Source organism: Eschscholzia californica, unplaced genomic scaffold (assembly GCF_041429995.1).
Source record: "Eschscholzia californica isolate CP2 unplaced genomic scaffold, dmEscCali1.0.p SCAF_2, whole genome shotgun sequence".
Lineage (NCBI taxonomy): Eukaryota > Viridiplantae > Streptophyta > Magnoliopsida > Ranunculales > Papaveraceae > Eschscholzia > Eschscholzia californica.
This window is the reverse complement of record NW_028238309.1, coordinates 13,965,069-13,980,160: the sequence shown is the minus strand read 5'-3', so window position 1 is coordinate 13,980,160 and position 15,092 is coordinate 13,965,069. Positions and strand designations below refer to the sequence as shown.

The following is a 15,092-nucleotide window of genomic DNA, read 5'->3' as shown; positions in this document are numbered from 1 at the left end:
GTTTCGTTGTGTAGCCGCTCGTCGAGCAAGTTTATCTCGTTATGTTGGCGAGTCATGACTTCCTTTTGTTCTGATAATTTACCTTCAGTATTTTGATAAAGAATTCCTTTTTAGCAAGTGAGGTATCCAATTCCTGAATAAGAGTTCCTTGCTTTGTTGAACTTTCTGCCTACACATTCATGTGCATCTTCGATTTAATAACCTCCTTTCTTAATCTCTCTCTTTCTTCAGTAAGAGATTCAATCATCAATTCACGACTTAACTTCTGATACTGACTCTTCTGCTTTTGGTTGGCCAATGAGGCCACATTTTCTGCATGTTGTTTATCAAGTTCAACTGCTTCCAGAGTTGCCTCCATTTGCTTCAAACTTGCGCTTACTTGACCAACCATCGTCATATTTTCAGTCACCTGTTTCTGAAAGCCTTGCGAACTTAATAGGTATGTCACTGGGACATGAAACACCAGGAATATCATTGGTCAATAACTTTCACGACATTAGTTCATCCTCCGACTTTCTCACATCAAATTGAATCTCGTGTAGTTTAATTAACTCAGATTCTGCACGCTCTCTTCGACCTTTTTCTTCCAATAATTTCTCTTTTAGTAAGTCATTGTTTTGATGAGAGTGTTTCACCTTCCTTGCTTTCTTGGACTTTAGACTCATAAATCCTTAGCTCTTCTTGCAACTGTTTCACCAAAATACTTGTATTTGCATAAATACCTTCTTGAGATAGAGAGCTGAGACTTGATAGTTTCTTCTCCACTTTGCACTTTTGATGGAGACACTTGTTTAGTTGATTTCTAAGATTTTCCAGCTGCTCCACGTAGCAGAGTTTATTTGAAAAGTTTTTCCTCACCGCATCTATGTTACTTGTAGTGACTATCATCGCTAGAGTCTGCTCAATAGTTGGATTTTCTTTCTCCGTCTCAACAAGTGCAGCTACGGGATCTTCTTAGAGTTTTCTTTCGATTATGATCCCACCATTCTGGATAACATACTACTTCATAACAATGACTTTTGGTATGATCACTTTTGTTGCAGTGAGTATACTTATAAGCCGTTTTGTCAAATTGACCAACAACTTTAGCAAGATTTTACTTTATCTTATTGCGAGTCTTCATTGCAGAAGCATCAGTTGGTCTAGATTCTTCGTTCATCGTTGTGCGTCGAACAAGCTCACGACAAACCAAAGCATAACACTTTTCTAAATCAGGAATGAGATCGTTTTTCAAAATTTCACCACGAATTTGTTCAAATTCACCATCTAACCCAACAAGAAAAACATGCACACGTTTTTATTGAACTGATTTACGGTAAGATATAATATAGTTTTCGTTTTCCATGATCATTTTATCACGGTGATCTAATTCACTAAAGATCTCAACTAGTTCACCATAATATACCGAGAGTATTCTCTCATTCTATTTGGCAGAAAATTCCTTCTGATTTATAGAGAAGACTTGCAACTCATCAAATCCATTATAAATTTTTTTAGATAAAGCTTTCTAAATATCACAAGTTGTAGGTAACGTATGTATCGCTTCATAATATTTGGAGTCATAGACATCAACAACCATCTCTTGAGTTTTCGATTTTTTGTTTACCACTTCTCATATTTAACGTCATCTTCAGCAGGTGGTACCACGAATAAACGAAAGTTTTTCCTTTTCAGTAATATGCATCTTCATGATTTGAGACCACATATCATAATTTTTTTCATCCAATACAATCACTGAACTAAAGGATCCTCCTGACTGCGAAATTGTACCAATTGTCCGATCAATCTTTTAAGGAACAGTTAATATCAGAAAAAAAAAATTGAATCTCTTAAAAGATATGTTCGACCAACTGAAAACCTTGTAAATTGTGAGACAATATAGACCACACCCAAACAATTAGAGTTATTGTTTGTCTTTTTGTCATCTTATCTATTTTCAACAAAAAATAAATAAATTTTCTCTTTTTAAAATTAGAACAATAGTTGAGGTTTTTTTCCTTCACTCCAGCTAAAATACAAAAAAAAAAGGATGAACATGAAGGTTCTTTCTCCTTCAATCAACATAAATTTAGAAAAACAAATTTAAGACCATTGGTTTTGGTACCAAGTTCGAAGTGATCAAAGAAATTCTTTTATTCCTTCATGATTTTCAAAAGAAATCCAAGACTTTACTTATAGAGTTAGAATACTACTAGTTCTAATATTTATTACTTTCTAATATCTCAAATATAAGAAAGATATTTCAACACTTGTTTCTAACCTCAATATAAGGGATTCAAGGCTTTTTACGTTCAATTCCCTTAAAATGTTCGTTGATCGAAGGAGAATTATTTCATACTTACCTTTTATTTCTATTAACACATTCCATTAGAAACAAAAAGATATATAATTAAACTTTATTACTTGAAACAACACAATCAAAAGTCAGTATTTCATTTTGTCCGATAGAGATTGACCATTGACTTAGGTCAATGGTCAAACTATTAAGATACTAAGAGACATGAAATAAAAGTATAATATGGAAAATTGTGTTCTTTTTATTTGTTGAAGGATGGGAAATTATATCTTGAAGACTAGGAATAATTCTTGATAGAATCTTAGTTGGATCCCTTCATGCTTTCTTGTTGTTTTTGGTGGAGTCCTTGCAATTCTTGCTAATTGGGCACTCGCCCTTATCAGGGACTTGAAGTGGTGAAGAAATTGCAAGTATTATTGCTTTGAGTTCAACCACTTCCATTTTCAAGTTTTGATTTTCCTCCTTCAAATTCTCACAATGTTTCTTCCAGGATTCATGTTGAACTTCTTTTTCCCTCTTCAAATCGTCACAAAGTTTCTTCCATGATTCACAATCACCTTCTACTTGCTTGATTTTGTTCCTACAAACCCCTCAAACAGATATAACCCAAGCACTTTAGAAGAAATACACAAAGAATTTGGATTTTAGAACAAGAGGTCTTGAAATGATGATCTTTAGAAGAAATACAAAGAATTGGATCATTTTACTATACATCATTATGAGGTAGTTTTTTCTTTTTTTGGTCAAAACTTCATGCCATATTAAGCCTGTCAAATATATATTTGAACACTCGACATGCAATCCGTATTCGCATTTAAAACAAAAAAATCGAAATTGCGGATGTCGGATACAGATTCAGATATTTGTTATCTGATATCTGTTTATCAAATACGGATGTTTAAAATGTATTATCGGAATCAGATATTGATATATAATATCCGTCGAGTAACTATCGGATCAGATATAGGCTCGGATACAGATATGCCTATATCTGATCCGATAAGCTACCATTTACAGACTTAGCTATATATCATAATTAATGTATGATATATAACTAACCAGAATGATAAAAGACTCGCATGGTGATTCCCTCATTGACCGCCTCGCTTACGTGGTGAATAAGACAAGGGATATTTTGGACTTTTCACACCCCATAAAAGGTGTGAAAGATCAAATTGTCCCTTGTCTTATTAGAGTACAGTCACGCAGGGAATTGTCTGGGCGGGCCACGTGTCATTGTTTGGGTGTAAACATGATGTGTTTTTAGCATTAGTGGGTTGTCACACAATACAGTCACGTGGAGAAAAATATTTGTTTCTCTCACAGACGGTTCAAGTGGGAGTCCAAAGAAGCGGGTCATGTAGACTTGTTGAAAGAACAAAACTCTCACGTACTTTGTGAAAATCTAGAATAAATTAACGTACGCTACACTAAATATCAAATAAATTTATGTTTATTAGATTGGAGATATGCCTTAAAATTTATACCTTGCTCTTCTATTCTGGAACCATACTTCAACCTGTCTTTCTTTCATACCTAGTTTTTCCGATAGTTCTTTCTTTTTCTCCTGCAGATTAAAACTGATTTGAAGTAATAGTAAATTTATACAATTTTAAAGGAGTAGTGGATTTAGAAAGAAAAGATTACCATAGTAAGGGAAGACTGTTCTTCAAAGCTGCTTTCTAGAGAAGCACATTGTTCTTCAGTAAATTTCGCTTTCTTTCGACGGCTATCATAATTGTTAACAAGATTGAGATCAATATCACCTTCCTTACGTGCTTTTTCACTAACTCGTTTTACCCCTTTCTTAGTCGACTGAACAACACCGTCACTAGCATCTTTAACATCACTAGTTTCAACGGACGATCGAGTCAAGTTCAAGTTACGATTTTGAAGGAGATCACTGCCTTCTTGAATCCCAAGATTAAGGTCAGTATTGCAATCACTTTCTCCCATTGTTACCTAATTCTCTACTCTTCAACCGTAATCTCGTAAATCCTAAAACGAGAGTTGAACCGAAAATGATACACAAAATAGAAGTCCTAGTGGGAGATTTATACAACTGTTCCTTTAGATTTCAAGAGACAAAACACAATTAATGAAAGAAATCCTAAACATTAGCACACAATCTGTTTCCTTGTTAATTATATACATTGTCATTTAAAATCAATCTAAACCATTGAGGATTATCTTCTTCCACATTCATTGGGGCAATGATATTGTTGAAAAATATTTAGAAAATAAAAGCCTATCTAGTTCAATCATAAAAGACACAATCTATTGAAGATTATCTCTAAATATAAAACTGCATTAATGTGATAGTCCTTGGTTAGACTATCTAAATTCTATTAATTTTGTTAAGTTTATGAAAATAGTTTCCATGTTAATAAGTATAGGAAACCATATTTTCAATTTTTAATGTTGGATACTTGCTGAATTAAATTGGTGAACAAGAAATCTTTATATATTCTACATTTCTACTTATGTAGTCTATTTGGCTACTTAAATGGGTTAATTGGTGGGATTTATGTCCTAAATATGTACTATAACTAACTCTTATTCATTTATGTTCATTGGAATTCATAATTAGAGCATCTCCAGTGCACCACTCAGTGCATCTCCATTGGAACACTCTAAGAAAAATTCTAAAAGTCCTGTTTGTCAAGTGTCAATCAAGATTTTCTTTCCTAATAAGTGGCAATTTAGAGACACCCTAAAATTTTTTTGTTTCCAATGGAGATCTCTAAAATACCTTTACTTAATTAGCATGTCATTCTTAGTTAAATAATAAAAGATAGTAGTTAAAACGCAAAGGTTTTATTAGTTTAAATTTTAGAGTGACACTTGAGAGTCTCATGAGGACATCTCTCTTGAGGGTTTTTAATAAATGCTCTCACATCATTATGGAGTGTTAAATAGAGTGTCCCAGTGGAGAAGGTCTTTTAACAAAATCTCTAAAAATCCTAAATAACACTTTAAGTTTTAGAGTTTGAGTGTCCCACCGGAGATGCTCTCAATCTTAAAAACTCTAAGTGCCACATAGGATTTTGAGCTTTTCTTCGAGAATTGTTTCCAATGAAAAACTCAATTTGGGTCTCTAAGATGATGTGGTGGGAGTTACATAGAGATATCTCATAATGATGCTCTATTTCTAAAGTTTTCTCTTGAGATATCTCTGTTGTCTAACTCATCATTTTTCAAATTTAGACCAATAGAATTTAAGTCTTTATATATATTCGAAATAAATAATTATTTATACATATATTATCTTGACACATGGTAAATAAAACAACTTTAGAAATTTGCATTGGAGACCTGCAAAAAATAGAAGATCTTTATTTTGACACACAAGAATGAAAATTTCAATTGAGACTTGACACGTAGGATTAATAGAGTTTATTTTAAGTTTTGCATTGGAGATACGTAATAGCAACATTATATGATACACTAGGACTGTGATAGTCCCACATCGCTCACGAGAGTGTCCGGAGCCTGGGCTATAGGTGTATGCTCAAGCTTGGTAAGTGTCGAGGCCCTTTGGGGGAGTCCGTGGTGCTCTCGCCAAGAACAAAACCTCCTACCATCCGTGCGAGGGTGGTGGCGTAAAGGGAGGACAATATCGGCAACTGCTGGGCTTGGGGCGTCACAAGGACGATCCATCATTTGATGATGAGATTAGTTTCGGTCGTGTGGGTTAGACCCATTGTTTAAGTGTCTTATATGCATTAACACGTTGGGCTCATTTGCCCAAATTTGGGTAATCTTGACTATTTCGTGGATGATAGTCAAGTCAGACATTATATTTATAAAAGTATATGTGATTAAATTAAAACTAGATGGGAATATCTATATAATAAAATAGAAGGGAAAACGATGACCGGGACAAATATTTTTTTTTTAATAAAGGATATTGTCTGGAAACCCTTCTCAAAATTTAAAATATAGTCCTTCTTAAAAATAAAATAACCAATTTGAAGAAAAAAATAACTGTATCTTCAGAAAAAAAAAATAACTAATGTAAAAAAAACGAAACAAAAGATATTTCAAAGATTAAAAAAAGAAAGTAAAAGTCTTTCTCAATAAAATAATAACTGATTTAAATAATACCAAAAAATAATATAACAACATTAAATATAGAAAGTCAAGTGAAATTAGGGTTAGACTTTCGTCACATATGTGTCCGTGCCCTAGGGCACGGGATATACCCTAGTATAAATACATTTAACCACTATTGTTTAGGTCCTCTTGTATTCTAAATTGTCTTCTAGCACGATGTATCTCTGTATTGTTATTCTTGTTTAGATGAAATAACACTAGACAAATTTATAAGACGCGTAAAGGACCATTCAATTAATAGAAAATGGTTAACTGAATTAAAATATTATACCTAATAGGGAAATTTGGGTGAAACTCTCTAAAAAGATTTTTCTTTTTTATCAAAAATGATTCATTAACATTTTCTAGTATTATCTCCTTAGGGTATTCTACTGAATCATCTTATGAGGCAAAGGACTAAAACAACCTTGAGACGAAACAAATTAGATTCTGATTCCAAAACGAACCGAAAAACTACTTAATTTTCTCAGTTTTCTTAGGTTGATTATCAAAATATTTTCATTTTCTATTATTGGTAATTTGTTGATTCATAAATTTGCACAAGGTATTTATCAAAATCTTTGCTAAGTTATTGTTTTTCGTCAAGAGTTTCGAAATGTTTCAAAATTCTAAAATAACCATGTCCAATAATTTCAAGAAATTGTGTCATCTAGTTTATATGTTGAATATTGAATGTTGAAAGTAGTTTTTAGCAGATTGAGAAATGTGTTGATTGTTGATTCTCAAAATAGATTTGAAAATCTTATGTTATATACCTTTTTTTCTCTCTAAACCTTAAAATATGGAGTATATGTTTTTCTCACTGTTATTATTGGTTGATTTCTTAGTAAATTGTTTGAAAATCCGGTAGTAAGTTTGCAATAAATGATGATATTTCCACGGTAAGAAGTGAAAATAATTTTTGATATTTTCAAATTGTTAATGACTACAACTGTATGACAATGCTTGCAAGGCCTTGCACAATAATTGAAACAACTAACATATTGTTTGCACAGATTTCCAACTATTTGCAAACAGTTTGTAGTGTCTCGCAATTGTTTGCAATTGCTTGCAATCTGTTTGTTATGGTTACTTGCAAGCCTTTGCAAACAGTTTGTAAAAGATTTGCAAGCCATGCAAGAGTCTGCGGAAATTTATTGCAAAGGTCTGCAAGAGAGTTCACAACATCTTGTAATAGAGTTGCGATATGCAACGAAATTGTAGCAGTTGCAACCAATTAAACATCATACTACAAAAACAACAGTTGCATATATGATGACAAACACAGCTGAACATTACTTGTACATATATTAATAATTTGCATTTTTTTCTATATATTGACTTAAAAATTTCTATTAAAAAACGACATTGGTTTGAAAATTTCTACAAAAAAAACGTGGTACGCCCTCGAAACCTCGTCAGAGAATAATTATTACTGAAAGTTGTAACTTGTCAAAATAAACAACATGATGCATAAGAGTTCGAAAAGAAGTTGCAAAAGATTTACAAGAGTATCGAATATTTGCAAATGCTTGCAAGAGTTTGCAAAGATTTGAAGGACCAACAACTGGGTCAAAAATAAAATTTGAAGCATATTTTCCTTCCATTATTAAGGGCAGACCAAAATCACCAAAAAATTGTGAATAAAATTTTTAAAATTCTAAAAGAAACCCTAAAAACTTATTTGGGAGAAACTTCAATGCCAAATAAGTTTCTCTCGCTAGAATCATTTAAAAGAAACATTTATTTTCATCCCTAAATATCTCGATTTTAATGAGAATCTTAGATAATTGAACAACATCAACAAAAATTTCTTAATGATTCAGTCAAGATTTCATCGTCATCTTCATCATACGTTGTCTTCATCGCACGTGGTCTTCGTCACATCTCTTTTCTCTCACCTACTATAGGAGAAATAGTAGTAATTTCCAAATAACTAAATATTCAACTCAACTCTCATTTTGGGGCCAAAGTCTATTTTGTAAAACTCTGTGGTTCCTATAATATAAAAAAGTAATTCTTATCTATTTGGCTACATAATCTATAAAATAAAACAGAAGGGAAAACGATGACTGGGACAAACATCCTTTTTTAATAAAGGAAATTGTCTAGAAGCCCTTCTCAAAATTTAAAATACAGTCCTTCCTAGAAATAAAGTTACCTATTTAAAAAACAATAATCCTTTCCTTTTTAGAAACAAAAATCCTTTTTTAATAAAGGATATTTTCTAGAAGCCCTTCTCAAAATTTAAAAATAGTCATTCGTAGAAATAGTTACCTATTTAAAAATAATAATCCTTTCCTTCTTAAAAAAAAATTCTAATTTAAGAAAAAAAAAACAAAATAAATTTCAAGGGTCAAAAAAAGAAATTAAAATATCTCTCTCTTAATAAAATAATAACTAATTTAATAGAAAAGAAACAAAAAAATAATAACTAATAAAAATCTCTCTCTCTCAATAAAATATAACAATAAATTTCGTAACATTTGATTGATACAAGTGTCCGTGCCCTAGGGAACGGGATATACCCTAGTAAGGTGCTGTTTGTTTTTTAATGTTTTCACCAATTCAGATCTCAGATGTTTGTTTTACAATTGAAGAAAATCTGAAAATCAATCTGAATTCGGCCATGATCTGAATTCGGCTGAAAAATACCCCACAAATTTCAGACTTCAAAACAAGTTTGAAATGAGGGTTCAACTTCTGAAAAGTGTCAAATGACGTTTATACCCCTGAGATTTAGAAAATCTTTCTTATTAAAATATTTCACACAACACCATCCAAAACAAGAACACTACCACTACCACCACAAAATCACCAGCAAACCACCACCATTATTACCGGAGAACCACCACCACCATTACTGGCGAACCACGATCACCACAAATGATAAAAAACAACAATCTTTTTAACTTCTTTGCCAAAAAAAAAAATTCAACCTTGATTCATAAATAAACCCTAGATTCAAGAGAAAAGATCTAGAAATTAACGAATAAAGAAAAACTAAACCCTAAAATAAATGATTACAGGGAAACCCAATCACAGATCCGGCTAGGACTTAAACAAAAACTAAACCCTAAAAATCTTCAAGTAGATGTGCTTCGCATCTATTGTAAACTCGAAATATTAATGGAAGTTTGAAGCTTATTAATCTCATCTAGTTTTGAAATGTTTAGCTTTGAACAAGTAAATCATTGTAAAAATGGAGAAGATACAGTAATCGGTGGAGGGTAAGAGAGGAAGCGAATCTGACGAGAACTTCCGGCGGATTTATGAACCCCAAAATCTTAAAGCTGTCAACCCTTGTCGCCTGTCGGATCTTCGAGAGATAGCTTCTGCACTTCTTCTTCTTTGAGAGAGATACCATCTGATCTTCTTCTTCTTCTTAAAGAGACACCACTGATCTTTTAGAGAGATAAAGAGAATTCGTTGGGGATGGAGAGAGAAACGGCATCCATGAAAAGAAAAAGAGTGAAATAGTTATTAGGGTTTTCTTTGGTTAAAAAAGAATTCTTAATAAGGATTGTTTGGTTAAAAAGTTTATTAAGGGGTATAACAGTCAAAATTGCAATTCAGATTCAATGATTCAGATATGCAAAACAAACATCTGACTGGTAAACTAATTCAGCTAATTCAGTTTAGCCAGTTCAGATTCAACTAATTCAGATTCAGACCCTTATAAAAAAACAAACAGCACCTAAGTAAAAAAACAAGTTAGCTTTCTAAATTCCTAAATCTATTGTAACTTCAACAACAAAAAAATCCTAAAACTATCAAGATTGTTATGTGTATTTTATCATTTATTAGTTGAATAATATCACTAATGAGTAATCAATTCATTTTCTATTTTTTTGTTTCAAAATACCCCTACTCATTAAAACTTACTTTTTCTCTAAAAAAACTTAGAAATTTCAGAATTTGATCTTCCTAATTTCTTTCTCAAATTTTCTGTCTCTAAACTCAGACTTTCTCCTTCACTTTCTCTAAACGCAAACAATTTTCTCCATCTTCCAATCGTTTTCTTTACAACCAACTCATCATCTTCGATCACCACCATCACTGAGCACGTCTCTCTGATTCTCTTTCTCTAAACTCAATTGTCTATATTTATCTCATATTCATTTCTATTGACTCGTCGTCGTCTTCAAAACGAGTTCGTAGATTTGATTTGTTTTAGCTTTTAAAATACGAAGAAGATCTTATTTGTTTGTAGATTTAATATATTTTGTGGTATGTTCGATTATGGGGGAGCGGTCAGTTTCTTTTCATTGTCCATTAACATTAGGTCCCGAAGAAAAAGGAGCTTTGTCAGATTTAAGAAGAAGAAACTTTCAGTCGGTGTTGTTTCAGATTCGCAAACCGAGTTTGCAAGATTAGCAAATTAGAATTTGTATTCTGTAACTAGAATTTGTAAGATCTGCAAATCGAGCTTGCATTCTCCAAGTGGAGTTTGCAACATCTGTAAACTTGATTTGTGTTGTGCAAATAAAGTTTGATAGACCTAAAAACCAATTTTGCGTTGTGCAACCTAAGTTTGCATTCTCCAAACCGTGTTTGCAAGATCAGCAGGTTGAGTTTGCATTTTGCAAACCGAGTTTGCATTTTGCAAACCGAGTTTGCAAGATCTGCCAATTGAGTTTGCAAGATTTGCAAATCTATTTTGAAAAAAAATATTGAAAGTAATCTTGTAGAAAGATAGTTTAAAATCCTCGACCATACCGTTAGCATACAAATGAGCCAGTATGTCAGCCCTTGGAGGGGTTGATCTGGCCCTTGTGCTCGGGCTAGTACTAGTCCAAACAAACCTAGTTTTCTTAAATCCAAATGGCTATACATAATGAGAAGATATATAATGGGTCTTGAAATGCATATATATCTTTACAGAGAAATCTTGCTCAGAAATCAGTAGAGAAGTCCCACTAAATGTATATCCTAATTTTTTCGAGCTTCCTTCGTACATGGTCTATTCTACTTTAAAGATGATCTGAACCAACACAACCGAGGCCGTCAACTCGATCTAACCAGTATGTGATATTGAGGGTCCGCCCGTCGATATCGTTATGGATGAAGTAAGTGGAGGTCGATGGGGAAGTTGTTTTGTGATGGACGTTTTTAGATGAGTTTTTAGGATCTCTAGGTTTTGGATGGAATAAGGGAGAAGAAGAGAAGATAGGAAAGATACGGTTAACAAAATTCACAAAACCATATGAAAAATGATGCTATGCCCGGCCAATATCCCAGGCGGGATACTTGGATGGGCAAGATCTAGTAAAAGAAAGTGTTTGACTTTCTCTCACTAGATCTGAACCGGCCAAGTATCCCGATCAGGATTCAGCCGGGATATGGGCCAGGCATAGCATCGCGGTCGAAAACATCGCCTTAAAAAGTGGGGCGCCTATGGAATGCTATAGTCCTAGTCAATCTGTTCAACAGAGCGCCAAGAGCAAAAGGCGGTGCACCTATAGAGGCACCCAAGTCCAATTACTTGGAGATCGAGTTCAACTGAGTCCTCTCTCTGTCAGTATTCTCTCTCTCTCTTTCTCTCTCTAACAATGGCGCAACAGAAGATGGATCGACCATGGATTCTCGAAATGGTTCCTCTCATTGTAGTAGCTCTAATAGGTGCTCACGTTCTCGCTTTGGTAATCTCTCAAATCTCCCTCTTTCAAATCTCTTTCTCTCATCTCTCTCTCTAACTCATCCCTTTTTTTTAGGTTTACTGGATTTACAGGTTAGCTACTGAAAAACAACCTCAACGAAGAAAATCACACTAGAATCACACGCAACCAACAAGAAGAAGGTCGGTGATACCTCATTATCTTCACCTCTATTGTTTTTTCAATTTGATGACTTTAGTTGTGATCACCTGAAACATAGATTGAAAAATGTTTCCTACCCTAGTTTTTTCTTAAAGGAAAAAAGGGAAACGACTTGGAATTATAACTTGTTTGTTTAGAAACTGATGGAAGTGGATTGGGATATGTTAAAAAGAAATTTGCTTACTGGAGTACAGTTTTTGAAGTAATCAGAGATCCATAGAGGATCTTAATTTACTTAGGGTTGTTAAATTCACCTATTTGACCCATCTTTAGTTAGCAACTTACACATGTAAATGATTCCCAAATTGGTTTTCTAGTGTGAAGCAAGGAATTAAATTTCGAAAAGACCGAAATATTTTCATGTCCATACCTACTGAAGTTTCCATTCGAACCGAAATTTAATCAAGTTTCTCTTAACAATGCCTTGTCAATGAAATAAATTTCGAAATATTTCGGTCAAAATGACTGAAATATTTGCATTATCATGTCTACCGAAATTTCACTCTTTGGAGGGAAGTCCTGTTTGCTTAATTTAGGGGTTTTCCGATAAAATTTAGTCCTCTCAATTGCTAAAAATTAAATACAACCACAATTTGTTCTAGGTTTTGAGCATCCTATCTTTTGCTAGGCTGCTACCAATGTTTCATGTGTTTTTCAATAAGTACAAGATTTCAAGCAAGTGCCTTTGGCTTAAGCCGTTATCTTTAACCAACTCTTGGGAATGTCTGTTTGTTAGAGATATGTTGTCGTCATCATTTGAACCTTCTTGAAGGCTCTCTTGGTTAAAGGTGTGGTGCTAGGAAGCGCTACCAGTCTCTAAAGAGATGTCCACAAACCCGACTCAAATCTTTGTTGTGTTTTGCTCTCAGGTTCCTCTTTAGTGGCATTTGGTATTGGGTCGCTAACTTTGTGATGAAAATATACTTTCTTGAGTATAAAAATCTATTGACCGCAAAATAATGGTTTGATTATCTGGTTAAAGAAAGTAAAGGATGTTCACTTTCGCAGTCGCGTAAAGATTTCTATATCTTGTTTTTAGTTAAACTTGAATCTTCCTTCGGTGCAAGTTTTAGGTGTTGGGTTTAGGTTAAATCTGTAATAACATACTGAATTTCCAAACTGCAAGACATATACCTTCATGAAAGATGTGGCTCAAGATGAAATTGAGCAGTTAAATAGGATTCCCAAGCTAATAGAGTCATATCAGTTGATGTGGTGATAGAAAAAATGATCAAAGACGTGCAGATGCAGTAGATGTTAAGTGTAATCACCATTCGCTACATTAGTCCATACTCAAATCCGGTTTTTACTGAATCATTAGTAATCCAATAAAAACGAAAGTAATAGTCTATCTGGATCTTTGGTTGCTCCACCGATTCCTTTCCCTGGTCTTGGTTGCTTATCCAAATCTTAAAGTGTTTGTTTGGTAGCACTTGGATAGCAAATGCAATTCCATCATCAGAAAGGTAGACGAGGGAGAAAAGCATTAGGATTTTGTTGTTTATTTCTCTTTCAATAGAATGTACTTGAGCAATCAACTGAGTCCATATAGTGGTAGTGAGTTGCTAAATGTGCACCTGCTAGTGGCTTTTGCCTCATTTTAGTACTGCTTTTGCATAGTAGCTTCATTGTAGAACATAATATGCTAATTCCATTAATTTCATATCAATTCTATACCGTCCTTTTTAGAGATTGAAGCACTAGAGGACCCTTTATACCCATTGGTGAAAAAGAAAGAAAAGGAAAAAAAATATGAGAGAGAATCTCTGTGCACCTTTCCTGTACCAAACATAATTGTGATATTGCCATTTAAGAAAGGAAGATGCAGAACTGAAAGTTTAGTTGGTCGTAATACCGAAGAGTCCCACATGGCCAGGGAAAGTCTGTCATGAGTCATGATGAGTTAGTAAGATTTAGGGCTTCACCGATGACCGCTCGTTGCCAATTGACTTTGAGTTGGACCGTAAGACCTAAGATAGTATCGTATCTAGACCGTACGTGATCAAGGGCCACATCTGCTCCAGTTCACAACAAAAAAAGCTCAAAGACTGCCTCACCTGAAGGGGTATCTGAGGATAATTAGATGGGTGAAGAGAAGCTTCATGACAAAGTAAATTATATCTCGAGCTTTTCTCTCATCACTGCCTATTCTATTTTGTTGGAAGCCATAAAACTTGTTAAAACAACCAAATCTTCTGGAAATTTTATTTTTGGGGAATATGCCTTTTCAACAATATTCTCGCTAATTAATGTACACATTATAAATTTTCAGGTATGAAGATCGGGTTGAGGCTGAATGCTTGAAAGAGTACCACAAATTCGTAGGTTTTTGGATATTAGCTTTGTCCACAGGCATGTGATTATAACATTAATCTTCAAATTGTAGGTTTCAACTTGTAGTTACAAACTTATGTTGTTATTGCCTTGTACTTTATTCCTGTAAATTTGGTGTATCAATACTTGTTTGCAGGTCTTGGTTTAGGGCATTTGTTGTGAATCTTAGTGCTAGGTCGGCCATTATTTGTCGTTATGGTAAGATATTGTGGTAGGTCTAGCTAGACTACTGTTAATCACAAAATTAGGATTTTTACAGATGGAAGTAATAACTAAGTTTCATTTGCTCACAGAATTCTTTAGTATATGAAGTCCAACTTAGAAAGTAGAAAAGAGAAGGTTGACTTGAAGTAGTTCACATACTCGGCATTTGGTATGAATAGGTTCTTATTCAGTAGTAGAACCAGTGTAGTTAGATCCGAGTCGCTGAACTCCGATGCATAATAACTATACTATATATGTAGAATTGATTTTTTTTTTAGGAAATTGACTAGGATTAACGATAGTCATTACAATGATACATCAAAGATGTGATAAGCACAATAACT

At 33.7% G+C, this 15,092-nt stretch overlaps 1 protein-coding gene across 1 annotated transcript; it reads left to right on the top strand.

Moving 5' to 3' along the window:
- The first annotated feature begins 11,903 nt into the window (after positions 1–11,903).
- On the top strand, positions 11,904–14,834 carry LOC147556391 (uncharacterized). Its single transcript, XM_086664283.1, has 3 exons — positions 11,904–12,033; positions 12,106–12,191; positions 14,483–14,834. The coding sequence occupies exons 1-2, from the start codon at positions 11,944–11,946 to the stop codon at positions 12,163–12,165; spliced, it is 150 nt and encodes a 49-aa protein (XP_086520409.1). The 5' UTR covers positions 11,904–11,943; the 3' UTR covers positions 12,166–12,191; positions 14,483–14,834.
- Positions 14,835–15,092: the final 258 nt, after the last annotated feature.